General features: G+C 43.9%; 1 protein-coding gene across 1 annotated transcript; it reads left to right on the plus strand.

The window, feature by feature from the left end:
* Nucleotides 1-448: 448 nt before the first annotated feature.
* Nucleotides 449-26,704, plus strand: LOC137635402 (stromal cell-derived factor 2-like). The gene is made up of 6 exons (XM_068367879.1): nucleotides 449-589; nucleotides 1,289-1,422; nucleotides 11,705-11,902; nucleotides 22,844-22,952; nucleotides 24,495-24,666; nucleotides 25,372-26,704. Exons 1-4 carry the CDS (start codon nucleotides 449-451, stop codon nucleotides 22,881-22,883), a joined length of 513 nt encoding a protein of 170 aa, XP_068223980.1. The 3' UTR covers nucleotides 22,884-22,952; nucleotides 24,495-24,666; nucleotides 25,372-26,704.

Here is a 26,704-nt window from a genome sequence, read left to right on the forward strand (position 1 = left end):
AATGTACACTTTTGTAAAAGTTTATAAATGTCATTTGTCATATATATTAAGAATATAAACTTAATTTCGTTGATTTTAGTTGAATCTTGGGGCCCAATGTCTTGACCCGCTTACGATTCATATTAACTTATGTCCCCTAAAAGGTGTTAATACATAATTAGCTATGAGTATAACAGTTAAATCTCACCCATATCAATATATAATTTATATTGAACATTTCATCTTACTTTAGCAGAGCAAAGCTACCCAGGCTTGATGGAAAATAGTCATACGGTGGTGGGCTGGTTCTCGAATGTAGTTTTATCTATTTAATAATATTTTTAGATAATAGATAAATATTCTTATCATATATCACGTTTCGGTTTTATTATAGTTATATGCAGTAAATGACCAATCTAGTATAACTAGGGAGCAGTTATAGTATTGTTTTCTTATAACTGGCTTATGGATGCTATCGCTTATATTTACCCTTGCACCGCTAACCCAGTTTACGAAGGTAGCTTTACCCTGGTACCCCAATGACCAAATATCTGTTCTGTGTCTCCGTTCCTACCCGCCACACCTCGAAGTATCTCGGTACAGTGCACTGGTAAGGGGTGTATGTTTGATAGCGGCCACCTGTATGTATAATGACGGCTGGGGAAGAATAAGCCAGTGTAAGGGGGATTGTAGGGGGCCGTTACACCCCCGTTATTAGGTAAGTAGGTAAGGACACAGGTTGTAGGTTAGGTTAGGGGGGAAAATTTATGTTAATGTCAATTTTTAAACCGAATGGGAGGAAGTGGCCGCTGATATGAAAAGGCTGCGGTAGCTATTCCCTGGTACCCTAATGACCTAATGTCAGTTCAGTGACTCCTTTCCCACTCGCCAGACCTCATAGTGTCTCTGAACAGTACACTAATAACGGCTGGCTAAGAATACGGCAGTGTAGGGGGCCGCTAAACACACTCCCCCTCGTTAGGTAAGTAGGTAAGGACACGGCCTGTAGGTTAGGGTGTCTATTTACTATGCACTCATGAGGAACTGGCCGCCGATATACAAAGGCTCCTTTGATAAAGTTGAACCGAAGGATTTTCAGAAAGAAATGCACTTTAATATAGCATACAAAAACAGATCAAACTGATTACTGTATTTCAATATACTAAATGGAATGACTGCATTTATTGTATATAATATGTATAGTAAAATAGATATGACCAGTTATTTTTTAGCTTAAGAAGAGAATTCCTCAACTCATTATAGAAAGGCTTTGTTATTTAATTTCTTTTCCTTTTTTTTCTTTTTGTAGGCGAGACCACTTTCTCATGATGTCAAGTATGGATCAGAATCCGGCCAGCAATCAGTCACAGGCACCCCAACACAAGAGGATCATAATTCAAACTGGTTGATCAAGGGAACGGAAAAACAGCATTGCAAAAGAGGGTGAGTACCGTTATTTTTTTACAACTTCTGGTTAATTATACTTAGCTGCCACATCTCTCATTTATTTTGTTTATACTACTAATTCTGTTACTGGACTCTTGGATAAAAGTTTTATTCCTGTGGCTGTAGAAATCTTTTTTAAAATTTTCCTGTTAATAGACTTTTAAGTGTAAAAGATAAACCTATCACTTCCTACAAGAGAAAATTAGTTTTTAACCTATTGCGTTTTTAGTTATACAGTAGGGTTAATGAATGCTTCTTCCTCATCCCTTTTGTTCTATAGACAGAGCAAAGTACTGTATGTAGTTTCATCAGTGTTAATTTACTTTTATTTCAATGAAACTCGTCTGGGGTTCATACAGCTTTGTCCTTGAAAAGCTGCCCATTTATCGATGTCTATCTTTTAAATGTTTTGTCTTTTTCCCTCACTCCCCATTGCCAGCCCCCTTGCATACTATTGCCGCATATAATACTGTAAATAATATTGTTTGGCAAGAAGCATGGTCTATTCTTTGGTTCATCAAGCTTATTGCAATTAGTTGTGTTGTTAGTGCTCCTCTTTTCTAGGTTGAGATGTTGAGTATTACTGTACTTTATAATTAAAATTAGTTAACTCATATGTTTCCTTCTAATGTTGGAATGCATTTGTGCAAGTAGTTTATGGCAAGAACGATTATATAAGATCCTTGCTCTAATTGTGTCACTTGCTGGGGACATTTTTAAATATTTAACTTAGCCGGTGAATATATAATAGCTGCTACTCAGCGGCTCGACAGAAAACACACTCAGAAACTCGCGAGCGATCGCTATGAAGGTTGCGGGTGTGCCCACCAGCGCCAACTATCGGCCAGATACCACTCTTGCATGTAAACAAACCCTTCAATTCTTCTCTGTCGACCTTGACGACAAGACGTATCAATACTCGCTGTATAACCTGGAGTTTTCTCAACATATTTGGTGAAGTACTTCATTTTGGTTTGAGCTTTCGCAGTGCAGGTGTTTTTCCTCAACTTAAACTCTTGAACTCTTTATTGGACAGATTTAATTGTTGATGACTTGGATTGTTTTTTGGACTTTCTTTGACTAATTCAAAATGGCTGACGCTTCACAAGCCCCTAGATTTTGTAAGTGTAATGCTGGGGACTGTAATAGGCGTCTTCCAAAGGCCTCTCTCGATCCACATACTGTGTGTTCCAATTGTCGGGGTAAAACCTGTCAATTGGGAGATCGGTGTGAGGAATGCGTGGGCCTTTCGGAATTCGATTGGCTCGAATACGATAAGTATGCACGTAGGCTAGAGAGAGATAGGGTAAGGAGGAGTTCCTCTAGGTCAGTAGATTTTTCCTCTCCACATGCCCCTGACCCTAATCCTTCCCCTGTAGTGGTTGTACCTAACCCCCCTTCTGGCACTCAGGAACCATCTATGCAAGACATTTTACGTGCTATTCATGCCTTGGGTGAAAGAGTTGAAGCGTTAGCAACTGATCGTAATCAACTCATGGCTGACGTTAAAGAGCTTAAGTGTCAGAGTGCCACAGCGGAAAATAGTGGGAAAGTGATTAGTGCGCAAAGTGTTGTGAACAGTGTTGCGACCGAGGGTTCGTCTGTTCGTGCCTGTCGTTCACCTAGTCCGAGACCTCTTGCAAGCTCCCAAGCCCAGGGGAGAAGTAATGTCGTACGACTTATGGGTTCGAGAGGCCTTGATCAGCGAACAGACGTTCCCTCTATGGTATCAGGCGTATCTCACCAAGATCGCCCCTACCATAAGACGAGAGAGCCCATTTTCTCCTCGTCATCCGAAGGCTTTTCGCATAAGAAACCGTGGAGCAAGGTTTCTAGGCCCCTTAAGCGAAAGTCGGTCCCTTCAGGACAGGTCCAGCGTCCTGGATGTAGTCATTGGGACAGTTCTGACCCGTTGCAGTCATCGGATGACTGCTCGCCGCCTAAGCAGCAACGTTACACAGGCTCAGAGAGTCTTGGTGTAGGCAAGGTTGTGCCGTCTCAGACGTTAACCCCGTCGTTTACCGCACCCATTCCCGTGGACCCTAAATGGGTTATACTGCAGGACATGCAGATTAAGCTCGCCTCCCTTATGGAAGACTATTCTGCCGATAAGGTTCACGTTGAGCCTAGCCGTTTATCTCATCGAGATCCTGGCCTTCAGCCGCCCAAACGAACCTTTGTGCGTCCTGTTGACGTTGGCGTAGCTAAGTCACGTCATTCACGATATGTAGAGCCTCACTCGATGCGGTCACGTGTTGATTTTCAGCCGCATTTGGACGTTAGGCCACTTCCTAATGCTCCTGTTGATGTTCAGGACGTTCGCCAACCAGCGGAGTTGACTTGTTTTGACGCTGAGCGTCAACCACCGCAGTCTAGAGTTGTTTTGACTGCTCAGACTAGGCAGTCAAAACAGTCTCGAGTGGACGCCGAGCGTCCTCCCGCACCTGTTGTTGTTGACAGTTCACAGACTGTTAAGCAGTTACATGACGTTGCGTCCTGGTCCGCTACTAATGCACCAGTGCGTGTGGACGCTGCGTGTCAAGCATTGCCAACCCCTTTGCTTGTTTCTCAGCAGTTGTCAGATGAGGATCCTTCAGATGAGGACGTTGCTGACCCTCAGCATGATGATCATCCTTCGGATGTAGACGAACCCAGAACAGTTCCTCCATCAATGGACTTTAAGAAAGTCATGTTAATTTTTAAGGAGTTGTTTCCCGATCACTTCGTCGCTGTTGCTCCTCGTTCGCCACCGTCTGAGTTTGTTCTAGGCGTACCTGCTAACATGCCAGCCTTTACAAAACTTGTGCTCTCTCGCTCTTCCAAGAGAGCTTTACGGCTTTTAGGCGACTGGTTGGAAACCAAGAGGAGTTTGGGGAAGACGGCCTTTGCCTTCCCTCCGTCTAAACTCTCGTCTAGATCGAGCGTCTGGTATGCCACGGGAGGAGTTCTCGGCTTGGGAGTCCCTGCCTCTGCCCAGGGTGACTTCTCAAGCCCTGTAGACTCTCCCCGCCGCCTAGCCATGAGACGCTCGAAGATTAGTTGGTCCTCCTCGGACCTTGACCATCTGCTGAAAGGCATTTACGGAGCCTTTGAAGTTTTCAACTTCCTTGACTGGTGTTTGGGAGCCTTAAGTAGGAAAATCTCATCGGCTGATAGAGATGTCTCCTTACTGATTATGTCCTGTATGGATAAAGCCATCCGCGATGGTTCCAATGAGCTCTCCTCCTCTTTTACGTCGGGAGTCTTAAAGAAGCGAGAGTCCCTTTGCTCTTTTCTGTCGGCAGGAGTTACTCCCTGTCAGAGATCTGAACTGCTCTTTGCTCCCTTATCAAAGTTTTTGTGCCCGCAACAATTGGTTAAGGACATAGCTTCTTCACTCGTGCAGAAGGACACCCATGACTTGGTGGCGTCCTCTGCTCGCAAAGGGACTCCTTCGACATCCTTTTCTGCTAGACCTAGGATAGACACTCCGGCGTCCAGATTTATTCCGCCCTTTCGTGGCAGAGCTCCCAGCAGGGGAAGTACTCGTGCCGAGGGAAAGAGAGGAAAGAAGAGAGGAGCCAAGTCCTCACGTGGCAGAGTCTGACTGCCCGCAGCCTCAGACAGCAGTAGGAGCCAGACTGAAGAACTTCTGGCAGGCCTGGGAGAAGAGGGGCGCAGACCAACAATCTGTGAGGTTGCTCAGAGAGGGGTACAAAATTCCATTTGTACGCAAACCTCCTCTAGCGACTTCCCCCATCGACCTCTCTCCCATATACCGAGAGGAATCAAGAAGTGTCTCTTTTGCTAGAGAAGGGAGCGGTGGTGAAAGTCTCGGACCTTCAATCACCGGGGTTTTACAACCGTCTCTTCCTAGTACCGAAGAAGACAGGAGGTTGGAGACCGGTGCTAGACGTCAGTGCACTCAACGTCTTTGTTACGAAGACAAAGTTCACCATGGAGACCACGAAATCAGTCTTAGCAGCGGTCAGAAAGGGAGACTGGATGGTCTCTCTCGACCTAAGAGACGCATACTTCCACATCCCCGTACACCCAGATTCCCAACCGTTTCTGAGGTTTGTTTTCAACAATGTGGTATACCAGTTTCGGGCCCTGTGCTTTGGCCTAAGTCCTGCTCCTCTCGTGTTTACGAGGCTTATGAGGAATGTAGCAAAATTCCTCCATTTATCGGGAATCCGAGCCTCCCTGTACTTGGACGACTGGCTTCTCAGAGCCTCGTCCAGTCATCGCTGTCTGCAGGATCTTCATTGGACATTGGATCTGACCAAGGAATTGGGACTTTTGGTCAACCTAGAAAAGTCCCAGCTGATTCCATCCCAAACTATACTGTATTTAGGGATGGAGATTCGCAGTCCAGTTTTTCGGGCTTTTCCGTCTGCCCCCCGAATAGAGCAAGCCCTGCTCAAAGTCCAACTGATGTTGAAGAGAGAACGATGCTCAGTCAGGAATTGGATGAGTCTAGTAGGAACTCTATCATCCCTGGAGCAGTTTGTCTTGCTAGGAAGGCTACACCTTCGACCTCTCCAGTTCCATCTAGCCTTTCACTGGAAAAAGGACAAGACGTTAGAGACGGTCTCAATCCCGATCTCCGAACCAGTAAAGGCATGCCTGAATTGGTGGAACGACAATATCAGTCTGAGAGAGGGACTTTCCCTAGCAGTTCAGAACCCAAACCACGTACTATTCTCAGACGCGTCGGATTTGGGTTGGGGTGCGACCCTGGACGGTCGGGAATGCTCAGGTCTGTGGACCTCAAGTCAGAGGAGCATGCACATCAACGGCAAGGAGCTTTTGGCAGTCCACCTGGCCTTGATGAACTTCGAGAGTCTCCTTCGAAACAAAGTGGTAGAGATCAACTCCGACAATACCACAGCCTTGGCATACATTTCCAAGCAAGGAGGCACCCACTCCCTGACGCTGTACGAGATCGCAAGGGACCTGCTCATTTGGTCAAGAGATCGAGGCATCTCCCTGTTAACGAGTTTTATCCAGGGCGACTTGAACGTCTTAGCAGACTGCCTCAGTCGGAGGGGTCAGGTAATTCCTACGGAATGGACCCTCCACAAGGACGTGTGCAAGAGTCTTTGGGCGACTTGGGGTCAACCCACCATAGACCTCTTTGCAACCTCGATGACCAAGAGACTTCCAATCTATTGCTTTCCAGTCCCAGACCCAGCAGCAATACACATAGACGCATTTCTTCTAGATTGGTCTCATCTGGACCTATATGCATTCCCACCATTCAAGATTGTCAACAAGGTACTGCAGAAGTTCGCCTCTCACGAAGGGACAAGGTTGACGTTAGTTGCTCCCCTCTGGCCCGCGAGAGAATGGTTCACCGAGGTACTTCGATGGCTGGTAGACTTTCCAAGGAGTCTTCCTCTAAGAGTAGATCTGTTACGTCAGCCCCACGTAAAGAATGTACACCAAAGCCTCCCCGCTCTTCGTCTGACTGCCTTCAGACTATCGAAAGACTCTCTAGAGCTCGAGGCTTTTCGAAGGAGGCAGCCAGTGCGATTGCAAGAGCGAGGAGAGCTTCTACCATTAGAGTATACCAGTCGAAGTGGGAAGTCTTCCGAGACTGGTGCAAGTCAGCATCTGTTTCCTCGTCCAGTACCTCTGAAGCCCAGATCGCTGATTTTCTCTTACACCTGAGAAAAGTTCGCTCCCTTTCAGCTACCACGATCAAGGGCTACAGGAGCATGTTGGCTTCGGTCTTTTGGCATAGAGGCTTAGATCTTTCCAACAATAAAGACCTACAAGATCTCCTTAAGTCTTTTGAAACCTCTAAGGAACGTCGTTTGGCAACTCCTGGATGGAACTTAGACGTGGTCCTAAGGTTCCTCATGTCAGACAGGTTTGAGCCATTACATTCAGCCTCCCTGAAGGATCTCACTCTCAAGACACTTTTCCTAGTGTGCTTGGCCTCGGCTAAAAGAGTCAGTGAACTGCATGCCTTCAGTAAGAACATCGGCTTTTCTACAGAAAAAGCCACTTGTTCTCTTCAACTTGGTTTCCTGACCAAAAATGAACTGCCTTCTCATCCTTGGCCTAAATCTTTTGATATTCCTTGTTTATCAGAGATCGTAGGCAACGAACTGGAAAGAGTGTTATGTCCTGTTAGAGCTCTTAAGTTCTATTTAGCTCGTACTAAGTCATTACGAGGTAAATCTGAGGCATTATGGTGCTCAGTCAAGAAACCATCATTGCCTATGTCAAAGAATGCTTTGTCATATTTTATCAGATTTTTAATACGAGAAGCTCATTCCCACTTGAATGAGGAAGACCGATCTTTGCTTAAGGTTAAGATGCACGAAATTAGAGCTATAGCAACTTCCGTGGCCTTCAAGCAAAATAGATCTCTGCAAAGTATCATGGACGCGACTTTTTGGAGAAGCAAGTCAGTGTTCGCGTCATTTTACTTGAAAGATGTCCAGACTCTTTACGAGGACTGCTACACACTGGGTCCATTCGTTGCAGCGAGTGCAGTAGTGGGTGAGGGTTCTACCACTACACTTCCCTAATTCCAATATCCTTTTAAATCTGTCTCTTGAAATGTTTTTAATATTGTTTTTTATGGGTTGTACGGAAGGCTAAGAAGCCTTTGGCATCCTGGTTGATTTGGCGGGTGGTCAAAGTCATTTCTTGAGAGCGCCCAGATTAGGGGTTTGATGAGGTCCTGTTAGTATGGGTTGCAACCCTTCATACTTCAGCTCCTGGGAGTCCTTCAGCATCCTAAGAGGATCGCTGGGCTTCGTGAGGAAGACAGACTTACAAGGCAGAGTAATCGTCTAAGTCAACTTCCTTACCAGGTACCTATATATTTTGGTTTTGTTATATTGATAACTGTCAAAAACTCTTAGCATATACGCTGTAAACTTAATTAACTCTGGTCTCTACCCACCGCCTTGGGTGTGAATCAGCTATTATATATTCACCGGCTAAGTTAAATATTTAAAAATGATATTTTAATTTATAAAATAAATTTTTGAATATACTTACCCGGTGAATATATAAATTAAAGGCCCTCCCTTCCTCCCCAATAGAGACGCAGCGGGATGAGAAGAATTGAAGGGTTTGTTTACATGCAAGAGTGGTATCTGGCCGATAGTTGGCGCTGGTGGGCACACCCGCAACCTTCATAGCGATCGCTCGCGAGTTTTTGAGTGTGTTTTCTGTCGAGCCGCTGAGTAGCAGCTATTATATATTCACCGGGTAAGTATATTCAAAAATTTATTTTATAATTAAAATATCATTTTTATGAGATAAACAACACTGTTGATGCTTAAAATGTGTAGACGTACAAGACAACTTATGAAAGATCATATCAAAATTTCTTATAAATGGGTTTGTGTGGACTCAAAACGTAAAAGGAAAGTAGATCTATTTTGTGGAAAATTTTGCCGTGTTCTTGCAGTCTAAAAAGGATATATCTTATGGCATTGGTAGTGCTTTTGGCATATCCTGTCTTACTACAAACCCCAAGTTATTCCTGTTGTTTTGCCTAACAGTTCTAGTGTAACAATTAATAAGATAATAAGAGTTGAGGGCTGACATGCAGTCCCCTAATTATCTCTCTGATCCAGGTGCTTCTATTGCTGAACCCTGGCCTATCCAAGATCCAGATTCTTGTGATCTTCTGGATTCTGAAACAGTAGTTTAGGTTAGGTTATCTGAGCTCCTAGCCCTCCTGTAGCAGGCGCTAATGAGCAACAGTTTTACACCCTCAATAATGTGGCTTATTCCCCATTGAAGGACCTGCTCCAGAACTCTACAGTTCCAGAGACGACGTTAGCATTTGAGTCACGGACAAGTGTTCTCTACACGTAATGTATCTGGAAATGGGGGTTGGTGGGGAAAACCCATTGTAGACATCGGTAAGACTTTTCAACAAAAAGTTGGAAGTATTTTTTTCAATGGTACCAGATCCTCTAACATGGAAAGTAGATGTCATATTGAAGGACTGATTGAGCCTAGACTTTTATGGTAACCCCCTGTTCTCAATGATTTGGGCAGTAATAAGCAAATTCCGAGTGACATTGAACTGCAGGAGGATTCTTGTGGCTCCTTTTTCCTCTTAGAGGGAATGGTTTATGGGTTTATGCTCTTTCCTGTCAGATTGCTAGACTCTTGTCTCTCGGGACCTAATTACTCAGACAACCTGTCTCTGGAGTCATGGACCTAAGGCCCTATGTGGTTCAGCTAACCCTATTAGAGAAAAGTTTTCTAGACCTTTTTAGACTGTTTATTTTAACTTCCAAGTGATATTCTGTATCAAAGAGAGAGACATGTCTATTTTTATTGGTGCAAATCTTGGAAATTATCAGTGACTAAAACTAGTTTGGACAATATTATCAAGTTTCTTTCTTTTCAATATCCACGATCAAGGCTTATATGTCCATGCTTAATACTATTCTCAAACATCTTGAATTGAACCTCTGGTTATAAAGTCAGTTCATTGGAAATTGAATATGGTGTTACAATAATTGAAAAGTTAGCTTTTGGGACAAGAATGACTGCAAGAATTATCTACATTCCATCTTTAGAAAGGAAGGGGGTTAATCCTTCATGGTAAGGTTTCTTTGTCCAATTAGGACTGAAAGGTTATCAAGACAAAGTGAATAGGATTAGGAAGACCTAGCTGTTTGTAGGATCAGGTTATGTACATCCTCTCACCAAGAATACTATGTTCTTTCTTATGAAGACTTAGTAACAAAAACTCGCGATGAATTCGATCCCGGACTTGTGAAAAACTTGAAAATTCTGTTTCGTGATATTAGGAGTACTGCTACTTCTCTTAACCCTTTTACCCCCAAAGGACGTACTGGTACGTTTCACAAAAGCCATCCCTTTACCCCCAAAGGACGTACTGGTACGTTTCACAAAAGCCATCCCTTTACCCCCATGGACGTACCGGTACGTCCTTGCAAAAAATGCTATAAAAAATTTTTTTTTCATATTTTTGATAATTTTTTGAGAAAATTCAGGCATTTTCCAAGAGAATGAGACCAATCTGACCTCTCTATGACAAAAATTAAAGCTGTTAGAGCAATTAAAAAAAATATACTGCAAAATGTGCTGGGAAAAAAATAACCCCCTGGGGGTTAAGGGTTAGAAAGTTCCAAATACCCTGGGGGTAAAATGGTTAATTTCTGTAAGAATCTGTCTATGGAAAGGGTTGAGAAAGCAGCATAGAGGTGTACCAAATCAGTTTTTGCCAAGTATTATTTACAAGTCTTGTTTTCTTATAGAAGTTTCTGGATTTTAGATCCTTTGGTAATGGGAGGTGATGTCGTAATGTAATTTGGCAATTGGCCTTTGTTTCTTTGGGTAATTGGTATTGGTCAAAGTACTTTTAATTTGTTGTTAGGTGAATTTTTTATGCCTTACAATACTGGCATTATGTAGTAATATCAGGCTTTCTCAATCTGGAATAGAGTTCTTGTAAAAGATGAGAGGTGTTCTCTCTAGGTTTTGTTGATTCTAATGTACAGAACATTCAAAGCATCCATACGAACCTCAGGTAAGTTTCATAGAAATAGAAAGAATTTTGAAAATAAAATTTGTTATTTATTTAGTCAACTGAGGTTTATATATCCCCCACGTCCCCACTGATTAAGGGAGGTCAAGAACATATTGAATTTGCTTCAACTTTGTAAACTGAAGAATGGACCACATTTTTTGCCAAACAATGCTGTCTTCTACTTTTTTTACTACTACTACTAACTAAGCTATATTGCTAGTTGTCATAGCAGATCATCTGTCTCCATTTACTTCTAGCCCCTGAATCCTCCTCTGCCACACCAACTGCCCTCATATTTCCTCTTAATGAATTCATAAATCTCCTTTTAGGCTTTCCTCTCCTTTTCCTACTTGGTGGCTCTATGATTAGCATGTCCCTCCTGACATATTCCTCCTCCCTTCTCATCATGTGCCTGAACCTCATTATTTATGCTTCCATTGCTTTTTTCCAAATTGGTTTACATGTACAGATCCTTTAATGATTTTATTTCTGATCTAAATCCTGCCTTGTTACCCATGTGAGAACCTCAACGTTTTCATTTTTTGCATCTTTCATCTCTGTCTTGCTTCTTGATTAAGGTACTGTGCAGTCTCCAAACCATACAGCATAGCTGGTCTTATCACCACCTTATAGGTCTTCCCTTCTGTCGTATACCACCCTGAATTCTCTTCCTCACTTCCCCATTGTTTACCTTTTTCAGTTCTATACTGCATTCCTGTCATCTATTATTTATATATTACTGTTGTTTATTCACAGAGAACCCATCGCTTGTGGACAGACTACGAATGGAACATTTACCCACCGCTTTTCTTCACCACTCTCAGACCTGCAGGAGATATCAGCCTTTGGAGATGAAGGAGAAGGAGACACTGGTGACAAGTGGGTTATCATCTGTGACGGGGAATCATGGGGCCGTCAGCAGACTGTAATGCTTCGACATTCTGATACTGATGTGTAAGGAAACATTGATATACAGTGATGCCTCAGGATACGAAAGTAATCCGTTCAGGATACGGTTTCGTATCCTGAGTCGCGTTTTACATGTAAATAGCCTAATCCGTTCCAAGCCTTACAAAAAGTCACCTTTTCTTTCATAAACACGCTAAACTGTAGTAATAAACATGCAATGCAGCCATTTCTATCATTCAATAATTATCCCAACCGTTAAAAACAGCCTAATTCATTCCAGAAACCACCATGAGATTATTCAATAATGTAGTTATAGCCTAGTTATCCCCTCCAAGCCCTAAGAAAACGGTCGATTTTCTTTACTACTGTATAAAAGTTACGGTACTGTATGTAAAGCATTTGGATCAGTGAAGGTGTATTGTTACCTGTACACCTAAATTAAGGGTTGATACCCTGAAAAAAAAGGTACTGTACTTTCGGCGACGAGTTGGGATCTCGTAAGCTTTTCGTATCCTGAAAAATTTTTCGTATACTGGGGCATAAAAATCTTTGTATCGCTTTTCGTATCCTGAATTTTTCGTAAGCAGAAACTTTCGTATCCAGAGGTATCACTGTATGTTGCTGAGCAGTCTGTTTGGTAAAGGTTTAATTCCACAGCCTTTGAAAGTAATGTACTGTTGAAGGATTGTTGTCATTAATTATGGAACATGGTAAACTTATTTTAATCAAGCTTTTGATGTGAATTACAGTATGTGTAAGTGAAAAATTGTAGATCATATGTTCAAATACGTAGGGTCTAGGGTAAAAATGTTCAGCTATCATCAGTTATAGTAGTCACCTTCTTAACCCTTTTACCCCCGGGGTATTTGGAAATTTCCAACCCTTAACCCCCAGGGGGTTATTTTTTTCCCAGCACATTTTGCAGTATATTTTTATTTAAATTGCTCTAACAGCCTTAATTTTTGTCATAGAGAGGTCAGGTTAGTCTCATTCTCTTGGAAAATGCCTGAATTTTCTAAAAAAATTATAAAAAAATAAGAAAAACAAATTTATATAGCATTTTTTTGTAAGGACGTACCGGTACGTCCATGGGGGTAAAGGGGTGGCTTTTGTGAAACGTACCAGTACGTCCTTTGGGGGTAAAAGGGTTATATGAGAATGATAATTTATCAACTTTCTTCGTGTTATTTAATATTCATTATTAGGAAAATTAGTTTACAACTTTCATTCTAATTCAAATGGGTAACTATATAGATGCAGTAAGTAAGAAGTAGTTACAGGTGACAGCCTCTATACTGTGGACTTTGCTATCTTGGCTGAAGTTCTCTCTCATGAGGGTACACTTAAGTAATTTTATGTCAGTTTTTTTCTCTTGTTTTTAGTCAAACAATGATTAAGGCAACATTTTTTATTTTACTGAGAATTAACCATAAATTTTACCAGAATCTTCAACCTTTTTTCATCAGTACAGAAATTAATCGGAAATCTTGTGAATTTTACTTTTGGTGTTTTCTTTATCCTATACTGGCCAGCTTTTTTAATTCTTTATGCTCCTTTTTCTCTTGTTCATATACTGTTTTATCTTTGAAGAGATGGATCTTAACACTATCGAGTTTTGCCCCTAATTTTTTTTTAATCCATCGGGAAGAATCATATTTTGTTCCGTAACTGAAATACAAACCACGCTATTTACATGGGGTAATTACTTCGGCGTAGCTGAATGACGAGCCATAAAAGTTTTAACGAGGGTTTACTACCCCGCCGCTAGTTAGCGGGGGGTAGGGAGGGGTAGCTAGCTAACCCCCCCCCCCCCCCTCACACACACCAGTGAATGCTTCACTTTACTTTTGGCTCGGGCGGAGAACAGACCTGTCTGCTCTCTCCCTCGCTTTGACTGCCATTTGTTCCGTAACCGAAATACAAACCGCGCTATTTACATGTGGTATTACTTTCAGCGTAGCTGAAATGACGAGCCATTAGATTTTTAACGAGGGTTAACTACCCTCTCGTTAGTTAGCGAGGGGGTAGGGGAGGGTAGCTACCCCTCCCCCCTCACACACCGGTACAACCGGTGAACTGATTCACTTCGCTTTTGGCTCGGGCGGTGAGCGGACATGTCCACTCTCACCCTCGCTTGGCAGCCATTAATGTTTTGTCTTTACTTAATTACTTAATATATATATATATAAACATTCTTATGTTTATGTATATATTTGGGTATAAAATACAGTAAGTTTCCTTTTCAGTGTTTGTGCTATGTGTGTGTAGTGTACGACAACATCACCGCGTAGTTCCAGGCCACCACGGTGACACTTCGCGGGTCGCGATCTCTCCTTTGGTCCTTCGGTCGCTCCTTCGGCTTCCGATTCTCGGCCGCCGTGGGGAATCGCCATTGCTGGACTTTATTTATGCATCTGTTTTCTCCGCTGTTCCTCCTTCCCTACGGGGAACTTGGACTATCAGCGAAGGGAACGTGGGAGTTTAGTTTGACTACGGTCTCTCTCTCTCTCTCTCTGGAGGTCGTTCACCCTTTTACTACTACTACGTACTTTACGGTAGCTTCCTTCCCGTTGCGGGTTGAGTTGCTATTCCGTTTATTTTATCTCAATTATTTTTAATGAATTCTAATTGTATTTGTTAACTTTTCAGCTTCTGCGTAGAACGCTTCCCTTCGGGGTTCAGTCGTTCTTACTATTTGTGAACATTCTTAGATGAATTACATAATTATAATTGTTATAATTCTGTTTTTGTTACAGTTCTCCGCCTTCCCCCCTTCCCTGTGAATGATAGTGGGGGAGGAGGGCGCATACCTTGAGTGTAATTCTTTTGTTCTTTTCCCTCGGGGTTCCTCTTCGGAGTTCCCTCGGGGGAATGAATGTTGACTAATTATTTATTTTATTTTCACAGTTAACAATCTAGTTTTTTCGTTTGCCTAATGTGCCAACGAAGCAGAGCTGTCCTGTTTGGACCTGGGGAGTCTGCTGTTGCTGCCGCCTCTCTAGGACTTCGTCATGGGCGTGTTCCCTTCTCCTAGAAGTTCTCCCGTGACAACTGTCAGCTCTTTAGTTCATCTTAGAATGCTCAGGAGGTTCGCCTCCAGGGGTAGGTAACTTCCCTTCCGAGGGAGGTTCCCTTCCCAGGTATGAGTTTTTTCCCCTTCAGGGGGGGAACTTCTCTTACCTTAATATTTCCTGGTTGTTTTTTCCTGGTCCTCGGGCGGTTATGCTCTTGGTGCTGAGCAACCGCTTTTGTAACCATGCTCAAGGGGCTGAGCGGTTGCTAGGCCGGACCATGGAATTCGTGCGACTATGCTCTTGGGGCTGAGCGGTCGCACCTGCAGCTACGCTCAAGGGGCTGAGCAGCTGCAGGAGCTCCTCTTCGGAGGATTACTCCTTATAGGTCAGCTTGTTGATCCAACGGCCCTTAGGGGCGCCATCATCAGTTTCTTCTTGTCTCTTTTACGAAGTGTTCACCTCTCTTATTCGTGAGAGAGGACACTCATAGAGACTCCTCTTCGGAGGACTCCCCCTGCTGTTGTTGCTGATGTTGCTGAAGGCTCAGTTCCCCCCTCCGAACATCCTTCGAGGGGGCAGCTGAGTCCAACGGTCTCTCCTGCGAGTGCTTCTCCCCTTCGGGGGAGTTCACTAACAGACTCCTCTTCGGAGGACTGATGATGGTGCTCCTGTCCGTGGTAGTCTTCATCTTCACCTCCGACGTCCCCGCAGAGGATCCTCCTCGACGAGAGCAGACCGTTGCTGCTGCATCACTAGAACTTTCGGCAGATCGTTCGCGATCTCCGACGCCTTCCAGACCTTCTTGTCTTCAATCTCCGTTCCTGGACGCAGATGCGCTGTGGGCGCCAACACACCCCGTTATCCAACAGGCACCGGGCCCTTCGGGGCAAAGGGCTTACCTCACAATGTGAGTAAGTCCCTTAAGTGCCAGGTTTTTCCTGTGGAACCACGTTCTCCTGCGCGCTCGCGCGCAATCTCTCTCCTGCTGTGGACCAGACTTCTGCTGAATCAACTCTCCAGCGATCTCCTGTAGCTGAGTCTCGCCGTAGATCTCCTGATCGCCAGTGCTCACCTGTGGTTCTGAGACCTCCTGTGCGCCAGCACTCTTCAGCTCGCCAGCGCACATCTGCGCGCCATGTTCCTGCTACACGCCATGCGTGCCAACGGTCTCCTGAACGCCCACGATCGCCTGCTCGCCAGCGCACATCTGCGCGCCCTTTCCTGATGTGCGCAATGCGCGCCAATGTTCGCCCACGATCTTCAGATCTGGGTGCAGGCAAGGAGATTATTCTTTCGCTGAACGCCCACGATCGCCTGCTCGCCAGCGCACATTTGCGCGCCCTTTCCTGATGTGCGCAATGCACGCCAATGTTCGCCCACGCGCCCACGATCTCCGGATATGGGCGCAGACAAGGAGATTATTCCTTCGCCTCCTCGCCGACGATCACCTGCTCTCCCTCAGAGCTCGCCCACGCGCAAGCCATCGCCTGTGCACCATAATCGGTGCGCACTTCAAGACTTGAAGGAGTCTCTGCGCGCCCGCGCCCCCACGAGAAGTCTCCTGTGCCCGCCCACGAGCGTTCGCCCTTGCGCGCAACCTCACCATCTGGTTCTGCACCCTCGCTGATATCTTCTGGCCGCGCAACAGCGTACCAGCAATCTCCTAAGCACCCGCGCGATTCTTCGCCTCCGCGCAAGCATTTTTCAACGCGCCCACGCTTTAGATCGCCGTAGGTCTCCTACGCGCCCACGCTTCAGATCGCCGTAGGTCTCCTACGCGCCCAGGCGTTAATTCTCCTGTACGCGATCGGTCGCTACTCGCCAACGCGCCATCGGTCTCCCAGCCACCAGCGCTCACCCTTACACCCGCGCTCACCCTCACCTGCGCGCCCGCGCGTAAACGCAGAGCAGCGCACATGCAGGAGCAGGAAGAATCTTCAGAGAGGTCTGGGCAACATTCTTCTCCTTCTTTTCAGGCAGGCCCCATCATCTCTACTCCTCAGGATCGCCCGATCCCCTTCCCTCCAGCGGGAGTCGCTGACACTGCGTCTGTCAGCCGTCAGCAGAGGAGTTACTTCAAGATCATGGGGGAGCCTTGTTTAGCTCTTCCTCTCCACCATTCCGTGGAAGAGCTTACCAGGGGAATTTCTCTCGAGAAACTCTCCGCTTGGCAGGTAACATTCTTGGCTTCGGAGATCTTGAGCCAGGAGAAAGCCGCAAAGTGTGCCATGCAGGCCACTTCGTGGCTGGACGTCTGGCTTGGATCTCTGGGCATCCTGTTGCGATCCGAGGACTTGTCCAAGGAGAGCACCAGGAAAGCCATGGAGACTTTCCTCCTCTCGGGCACGAGCACCATCGATTTCCGGCTCACCAAGTTTCGAACTTGTGGGCAAACTCGATGTTGAAGCATCGAGATGCAGTGACCGAGAGGTTCCTCTCGAAATTCCCAACCGTGGATGTCTGCAAGCTCAGACACTCTTCCATCCTTGGAAAGAGCTTGTTTGAGCCCAAGGACGTGGAACGGACAGCTGAGAGGTGGAGGAAGTCGAATCACGATTCGCTCCTCCAAAAGGCGATTACATCCAGACCCTACAAGCCTCCAGCACCTCAACAACAACAGCCTCGTCAGTCTAGGACATCGGAACCGGCTCCGGCAGCAAAGACAAAGGTGTCTAAACAGCAGCCCCCTCCTGTCAGGGACAAGAAGGACGGGAAGTCCTACTGGGGAGGCAATGATCTTGGAGGGAGCGGCCGAGGCTGCAAACGCTAGGATTGGCAATCCCCCTGCATGTCCACCAGTAGGGGGATGCCTAAAGTTGTGCGTTCAGGTGGCAGCAACTCGGGGCCGATTCCTGGACGATCTCCGTGATCACCCAAGGATATCGCGTCCCGTTCATAACATCTCTACCTCCCCTGACAGCGAATCCAGTGTCGTTGAGCTTTTATGCCATGGGATCGGCAAAGGGGCTAGCCCTTCGGGCAGAAGTCGAGACCATGCTCAAGAAGGATGCTCTCCAAGAGGTCGTCAACGGCTTCCCCCGGCTTCTTCAGTCGATTCTTTCTTGTAAAGAAGGTGTCTGGAGGCTGGAGACCTGTCATCGACCTCTCAGCTCTGAAAAAGTTTGTCAAACAAACTTCGTACAGCATGGAACAGCAGAGACGATCAGACTTGTAGTGAGACCACAAGACTTCATGTGCACACTGGATCTGAAGGACAGGTACTTCCAGATCCCAATCCATCCGTCTTCCAGGAAGTACTTGAGATTCAGCCCTGACAACAATATCTACCAGTTCAAGGTGCTGTGTTTCGATCTCTCCACAGCACCGCAGGTGTTCACCAGAGTGTTCACCCTGATATCTTCATGGCCACACAGGATCGGCATCCGTCTCCTTCGCTATCTGGACGACTGGCTAATCCTGGCAGTCTCGGAATCGACCCTTCTTTGACACCGAGACAAGCTTCTGGGACTTTGCCAAGAGCTAGGGATCATGGTAAATCTCGAGAAGGCTTCTCTGCTTCCATCTCAACAACTGGTATATCTAGGCATGATATTAGACACCAATCTCCACAAAGCCTTTCCATCAGATGACAGGATAGCAAGGCTGAGGAGAGTCGCAGAACCTTTCCTCAGACGAGGAGAGCTTCCAGCCCATTCTTGGTTACGTCTCCTAGGTCACCTTTCCCCCTTGGCCCTTCTAGTTCCAAACGGCTGCCTCAGGATGAGATCCCTGCAATGGCGGCTCAAGTCCCGGTGGAATCAAGGCAACGATTCCCCGGACACTGATCCCTACGGGACCTGCGGAACGAATGGACCTGCAGTGGTGGTTGACCTACGGAAACCTTCGAAAGGGAGTGCATCTTCTCGTCCTTCCCCCGAATTTGATACTGTTCTCGGACGCGTCAAAAGAAGGGGGGTGCCACGTTCTGAACCAAAGGATCTCAGGCCTATGGTCAGAATTAGAAAAGTACCTGCACATCAATCTGCTAGGAATGAAGGCCGTATATCTGGCCCTATAACAGTTCCAATATACCCTGGCGGGTCACTCAGTGAGCGACAACACCACGGTAGTGGCTTATTTCAACAAGCAGGGAGGTACCTTTTCACAACAGCTTTCCCATCGTGCAGTAAAGATACCGAGATGAACCGAAGTCCACTCAATACCACTATCGGCTCGCTTCATTCCGGGCAAAAGGAATGTGCTCTCCGACAGTCTGAGCAGAGCCTCGCAGATAGTGAGTGCCGAGTGGTCTTTGGACCCTCTAGTAGCCAACAAAGTCCTGACTTATTTGGACCTGTTCGCGACAGCCTTGAATTTCAAGCTGCCGCTGTACTGCTCCCTGGCCCCGGACCCCAAGGCATTCTGCCAAGATGCCTTCCTACAACGGTGGGACAACATCGACGTCTACGCCTTCCCACCGTTCTGTCTGATGAGAAGGGTGCTCAAGAAGGCCAGACTATCGGTCAACCTGTCTATGACTCTGATAGCTCCGCTATGGCATCGTGCAGAGTGGTTCCCGGACCTTCTGCATCTCCTGACAGAACTCCCGAGAGAGCTTTCCCCACGACACGAGCTACTCAAGCAACCACACTGCAACATCTACCACAAAGCCGTAGCATCGCTTCGGCTTCACGCCTGGAGACTATCCAGCATCTCCTCACAGAGAGAGGCGTTTCGCAACAAGTTGCGGAGCGGATGTCTCGACACCTGCGAAAGTCATCTGCAGGGGTCTACCAGGCGAAATGGAGAGTCTTCTGTGGTTGGTGTCGTGGGAGAGGTATCTCTCCCCTCGATGCTACTATTCCAGCAATAGCGGAGTTCTTGTATATCTGCGGGAGGAAATGCGCCTTTCGGTCTCGGTGGTAAAAGGCTACCGCTCAGCCTTAAGCCTGGCCTTCAGGCTGAAAGGAATAGACATTTCCCCCTCACGGGAACTTTCTTTGCTCATACGAAGCTACGAACTTACCCGCCCCCAGTCGGAAGTGAGACCTCCTCCATGGAACGTGGTTCGGGTTCTTAGGGCTCTTAAGAGACCTCTTTGCGAACCATCGCGCTAGGCTTCTGATCGTCACCTGACTTGGAAGATGGTGCTCCTGCTCGCTCTGGCCTCGGCCAAGAGTATCAGCGAACTCAGGGTCTTTCGTACAACGTCGCCCATTCAAGAGGATAGGGGGAGGTAACGTTCAGGTTCGTCACTGAGTTGGTTGCTAGACTCAAAAGGATTTCGAGTCTCCGTTCTGTAACAGATGACCAAGACCATCTCCTACTATGCCCAGTAAGGAGTCTGGGGTGTTATCTTAAAAGAATAGCTGCAGATCGTCCTCACATGCAAGCCCTGTTTGTGAGCACAGGAAGGACGAAGAGGAGGGTCACCAAGAATACCTTTTCAGCCTGGATTCAAAGGGTCATCCATCACGCCCTAAATCCAGACCCTCCTCCGTCACGTCGCCCTAGAGCACACGATGTCAAAGGCATCGCAACGTCCCTGGCCTTCAAGAGGAACTACTCTGTGACGCAGGTGCTACAAGCTGGAGTCTGGAAGCGTCAAACGACCTTCACAGCCCACTACCTGCAGGACGTGACCCACAGGAGCCTCGATACTTTCTCTATCGGCCCTGTGGTGGCTACACAACAGCTGGTCTAACCTGAGGCTCCTTAATGGACAAGTAGCAGAAGGTTGAGGGCATTGTTACCCGGTTTTAGACTGCATGAAGGAAAGAGTATGTCTGGCCCGTACTCTTTTCTTCATCCTCCCCTCTCTTGGGGAAAGCAGCATCCTGGGTTCTCTGCATAGCTGACCTCAAACCACTGCAGGTAAACCATGCTTCCTTGTGTTCCTAGTAATAATATAATACTGTTGCGTCCCCCATACCCTGACGAGGTGGTATTGGGAACGTCCTAGCCTAGAATTCCATCTAAAGGACTTCAGGTCAACTTCCTAGGACAAGTCACACTTCATTCCTTCACACACAAGCTTGTGTAGGCCGCACGTTCCTTGCGGAGCAAGGAATTTGCGAGGTGCAGGGACTCCTTTTCTCAAGTGCTACTCACTCGGATTCTGAGTCCCCGGGCAAAGCCAAAGCCAGTAAGGCTGGGACTTTTCCACCCTACCTAAGGGTTAAGTCACCCTATGTAAATAACGTGGTTTGTATTTCGGTTACGGAACAAATGACAAATTCAGATAACTTGTATTTTTCCTAACCATACAAACCTTACCTATTTACACATATTTGCCCGCCAGCCCTGTCCCCCGTGAAGTCCTACCTCTAAGCGAAGTGAATCAGTTCACCGGTGTGTGAGGGGGGAGGGGTAGCTATCTATCCCTCCCCTACCCCCTCGCTAACTAGCGAGAGGGTAGTTAGCCCTCGTTAAAAATCTAATGGCTCGTCATTTCAGCTACGCCGAAAGTAATACCCTATGTAAATAGCTAAGGTTTGTATGGTTAGGAAAAATACAAATTATCTCCGAATTTGTCATTTTTCCTAGCTCTACAAACTTGAATCATTACCTCTTCCAACAAAATTGGAAGGAGGTTATGTTTTACCCCCTGTTTGTAAACAGCTTCCTGACCATAATTTTAATTGTATATTAATGAAACTTGCAGGGATTAACTGCTATGTAAAAAGCTGCAAATGATTAAATTTTGGAAGGTTACAGTCAAGGAAAATGTCCAGTTCATGTAATCACCCACAATTTGTACATCATTGTCACAGAGACTTCAAACTTGGTTTATATTTGAGTGTATGAAAATCCACGCCAATTAATACATGTTAAGGTCAAAGGTTAAGGGCAAGCAAATAGTCGAGAAATAAGTTTCTGGGGTGAGGACTGCACTCTACTGAATTCCCTTCTAGTTTATATATATTTCCCAACTCATTCACGCTACAAGTCCTGACCAAGAACAGAGTGATAACAAAGGAGCTAGCTCCGACACCCTGAGCCAGGTGGGAATAATCTGCAACCACACAATGTTGCTAACGCCACGATATTTCATCAATTTTGTTGTAACAAAACCACAGAGGTAACCCTTATAAAGAACTCGGCTTTGTATAGCTAGGAAAAATACAACTTATTTTTTAAATTTGTAGTATTTTGGCCGTAAATAATCTTGGTTTTTGATCGTATAAGTTCTGACATGAAAACAAATCTCATGTTCTTAAAACAAGAGAAACTTCATTACAAAATGATATTCCTTGATTTTTTTATTTCCTTTTACGTATATCAATTCTACTGCCATTTTCTCTTCATGCTGCTTATTCTATCTGTTGAGATACTACCGCTAGAGTTATTGGGTCGTTTCAACTGGCCATATTGTACTACACTAGATCCCCTTCTGGTTACTGCTCATTTTCCCTTCGCCTACACATACACCGAATAGTCTGGCCTTTTCTTTCCCATTCTCCTCCGTCTTAATTCACCTGACAACACTATCACCAAACAATTCTTTTTTGCTTAAGGGGTTAACTACTGCACTGTATTTGTTCTGTATCTACTTTCTTCATGGTAAGGATAGAAGAGACTCTTTAGCTATGGTAAGCACCTCTTTTAGGAGAAGGATACAGTACTCTAAAACCAAACCATTGTTCTCTAGTCTTGGGTAGTGCCATAATTGTACCACTGTCTTGGGTTAGAGTTCTTTCGCTTGAAGGTACACTCGGTCACACTTCTGTTTCCTTATTTTCTTTCCTCACTAGACTTTTCCCTGCTGGAGCCCTTTGGGCTTATAGCATCCTGCATATTCAATGAGGGTTGTAGCTTAGCTAGTAATAATAATGATAATATTTACATGTGATTTTAACAGGTATGGACATTTTCCTAACCCTAAAATGATGGTCAGAGATTTTATTCTTGTGCCTCTGATATTTTGTTAGTAATTTTATTAGTAAAGAGTCTTTTCTTATGTACTTGTTTACACTTTTGATAACAATCTTCAATCAATCTTGGTAAATCTGAATGATCCATCTTCTTTCAGGATGTCTGAGAAACTAAGTTGCTCAACTGAGGTGGATTAAATAGCGTCTTGCACGGTCTGCTCGTTAATCCTGTTGCTCGGACACTTTCCAAACACAGAGCTTTTCCAGGTATGGTAATATACTCTTCCATTTAGTTCATTGGTTTCCAAGAGACCAGATGTAAGTTGATTTTCACTCTATAAAGGGAGGCTCTTAACTTCCAAACATCCAGATATACAAACGCAAATCCAACTGAAATTCTAAATGTCAGATATTTTATAAAAAGTTCATGATGAAACGCTGTAATTGAACAAAATTATTTCATTTAATGCAGAACTTTCATTACTTATCTGCTACCATTTTATATAATCCTTATACAGTATTAAGCTTCTGTGTGAAGTACAGTACTGAAAAGTACACTTATAAAACTACTTAACTAAGATTTTATTTTTATAGACTGACCTAAAGTTGGAACTGACATGCCAAGAGGGAATATTACTGCATTATCAAAAGGGCTTATCAGTGTAAAGGTCACTTTCTATCCATTTCATGTTATTTCATAAGATTTGTCTTTCAGGAAATGTTTAGAATTAGTTTTTTATTCATACAATATATTGCTGAATTTTATATTTGACTTCTGGAGTAAAAATCCACATCATTATTTAGTAAAATTTTAGATGATTTTTATGTAATCTCATTGCAGACAGAAATGCTCCCCAGTTTCCATTTAGTGCAGTGTGCCCTTTTGAAAGGGATTGGTGCACTAGTTAAAATTTGGAGGAACTTGTAGTAATAATAGCTTTGCTTTTTAGGTATTTTTATATATACCAGTATCTATTTATTCTTCAAATATTAGAAATTACTTAAATATTGGAGTAAAGTGTCTTTTGAAAGGATTGGTGAACTAGTTAAAATTTGGAGGGATTTGTCACATTAATAGTTTTGGTTTTTAGGCATTTCTATACAACCCTGGTTTCATTTTATGTTTAAAAGTATATTAGAAATATTTTACGTAAATGCTACTATAGGAATTTCATACTCTCAAAAGCCTAAAATTGTCGAGAAAATAAGGTCATTTAAAAAAACATAAGGACAAGGGTAGTTGGAAAGAGGCCAATACTGTAAAAAAAGAAAAAAAATATAATTGCATTTAGCAGAATGGTCAGCTTGGTTGATGCTGAAGATATACACTGTTTTAGAGACTGAAAGATTCATTTCTATTTTCTTTATGCAATTTTTCTGTTTCACTAACATATTCAGTATAAATACTCTCTTTATAATTGGATTTTTAGTAATGAAGCAAAATCAATTTAGAATGATGTACTGTAGTGCATTTGTTTTATACACTTTATTTGACAACTCACTCTGTAGCTTTATAACCAAAGTTTGAAACGATAGGTTGGTTTTGTAATGTATTCATAAGCCGAAGGAATATTTGAGTTTTCAACACTTCCAGTTTAATGTATATAGTCATCCCCTGCTTATCGAGGATTCGCATATGAAACCTGACTATTTGTTGACTTTTCTAGTTGGAAATCAAAGTCATGGGTTCCAGGTTAGGCTTACCCTAAGTCAAAATCTAACTAAATTTGACTTACAAACAGCTTCTTGTAACCTATTATATTTGTAAGTTTAAGGACCTTCTGTACTGTTTATTTCTTCCTTTTGCAGATCTTGTGGAAGATGGGCTTCTGACGGCACCCCAGATGTTTGTCCAGCAGTTTCCAGTCTAATCGGAGCCTTGGGGCCACATCTTGGTCCCCTCGTCACCAGAGAAAGATGCTGTCCTTTTTCTTGCTTACACTCGATACATTTGTCCCTTTCACATATGATTTATGAAAAGGTGAGTGGTATCCATATTGTAGATCAAGTAAATAGTGTTCATAATTACCCTGAATTAGTTTAGATGGGTTGTGTCCTTACAGTCGAATATTATGATTATTATTATTACTAGCTAAGCTATAACCCTACTAGGGAAAGCAGGATGCTATAAGCCCAATAGTTCTAACAAGGAAAATAGTTTAATGAGGAAATGAAATAAGGAAACATATAATAGTGTGCCTGAGAGTACCCTCAAGCTAGAGAACTCTAAACCCTAACCCAAGGCAGTGGAAGACCATGATACAGAGGCTATGGCACTACCCAAAAGAATAATAGTTTGATTTTGGAGTGTATCTCCTAGAAGACACTGGACACAACAACATCAACCAAGCTGATCATTCTGGTAGATGCAATTTTCATTTTCTTTCCACGCTTATGGTATTGATCTCTTCTTGTTAACTAAAAATATTTTTTAAATTTACACTTCATTAGTGAGCATCGACAATCGCACAGTTTACAAAACTAGAATTCTAAGTTACGACAAGGAAAAAACTACATTCTACACTTATAAAAAAATTTAATTTTAATCGGAAATTCAACGTAGAAATATACTGTTCTCGGCCGTATTATCTTGTTTGGTCCAAAATAATATTACTCATCATTAACAATACATGAACCATATTTATTTTACAACTGGTTATCTTGTATTTATCAATCTCTCATACAGCACCAACAGCACATGAAACTCTACGGAAAATACGCGACTTTGGCTTCAAATTGGTCGACCACCCGCCTTACTCTCCAAACGTGATCCCCTCCGACTATCACCTCTTTCCACAACTGAAGAAACATCTCAAGTGAACGAAATTTCATGAGTTTTCATAACCCAGTCAAAAAAAAACAATTACGAGGATCTCAATGTGAAGCTGGGCTCTTAGGTGAGGGTTCTATAGTGGCATAGCTATATCTTGCTCCCCCCAGATTGCTATTTTAGTCTCAGAGTTTAGAATCTACAAAATTTATCTTTATTTTCTAATTACTTTTTCATAAATATGCAACTTCCAGTGCACACTTGTCTTCTCTTCTGTCCCATTGGAAAATTCTGGCCACAGCTTCATTATAGTTTGCAGAATCAGCAAGTCAGTCCGAAAGCTCCATTCTTGAACGAAGTAGCAAGAAATACGCGTAAAGGGAAGGAACGAACACTGCAAAGACTTTTTCGTGAGGATTACAGTGTGCCAGGCCAGGCATACGTGCAATACCCATTTCAGATCTGTTCCGTGGTCATGAACAAACAGTGAGAAATCAAAATTGTTCTCTAGTCTCAGGTAGTGCCATAGACTTCCACTGCCTTGGGGTAGAAATCTCTACTTGAGGGTACACTTGGGCACACTATTCTATCTTATAACTCTTCCTCTTGTTTTGTTTTTTTCTTTAAGGTTTTAGTCTTTATATGAAAGATTTATATCAATGTTGTATCCATTCTTAAAATATTTTATAATTGTTCATTACTCCTCTTGTACTTTATCTATTTCCTTTCCTCACTGGGCTATTATTCCCCGTTGGAACCCTTGGGCTTATAGCATCCTGCTTTTCCAACTCAGGTTGTAGCTTAGCTAGTAATAATAATATATTTTCTTCTTTGTCATAACTTTCAAGTTTAGTAAAGTGTGTGCATATAATTGTGGTGTTGGTTGGTAGTGGTGTGACTATCAACGAATCCACTGTGAAGCCGATGGAGGTTGTACACATTACTGGGTTTTCGTGTGTTGTTAGCGAGAAGTGCAACTGTGCATTCCTCTTGCTATCCAAAATGGTGTTGACATGTAACTTGTGTTCTTTAAGGATATGTGTTAATGCTACAGATGATGGGAGAAATTACTTGACGTTTGTTACAAGAAATTTCTGATGGGTATCAGAGATGGGGCATTGTCGTAAGTGACTCTTTTTTTAGTTAATTGTTACTTATGTACCGACTTGGTGGTAATGGTGATTGTGTAATGACATGATAATGATTATTCTTATAATTATTGGTGTGAGTTTATATATGTTTATGTTAT

The sequence above is a fragment of the Palaemon carinicauda genome, unplaced genomic scaffold (assembly GCF_036898095.1).
Source record: "Palaemon carinicauda isolate YSFRI2023 unplaced genomic scaffold, ASM3689809v2 scaffold120, whole genome shotgun sequence".
NCBI lineage: Eukaryota > Metazoa > Arthropoda > Malacostraca > Decapoda > Palaemonidae > Palaemon > Palaemon carinicauda.

Excerpts from the sequence above, each read along its gene's own strand:
- LOC137635402 (XM_068367879.1), top strand. The coding sequence starts at position 449 with ATGCTATCGCTTATATTTACCCTTGCACCGCTAACCCAGTTTACGAAG. Across the intron at positions 1,423-11,704 it reads AAACAGCATTGCAAAAGAGG|AGAACCCATCGCTTGTGGAC; the intron begins GTGAGTACCGTT and ends GTTTATTCACAG. Across the intron at positions 11,903-22,843 it reads CGACATTCTGATACTGATGT|GATGTCTGAGAAACTAAGTT; the intron begins GTAAGGAAACAT and ends ATCTTCTTTCAG.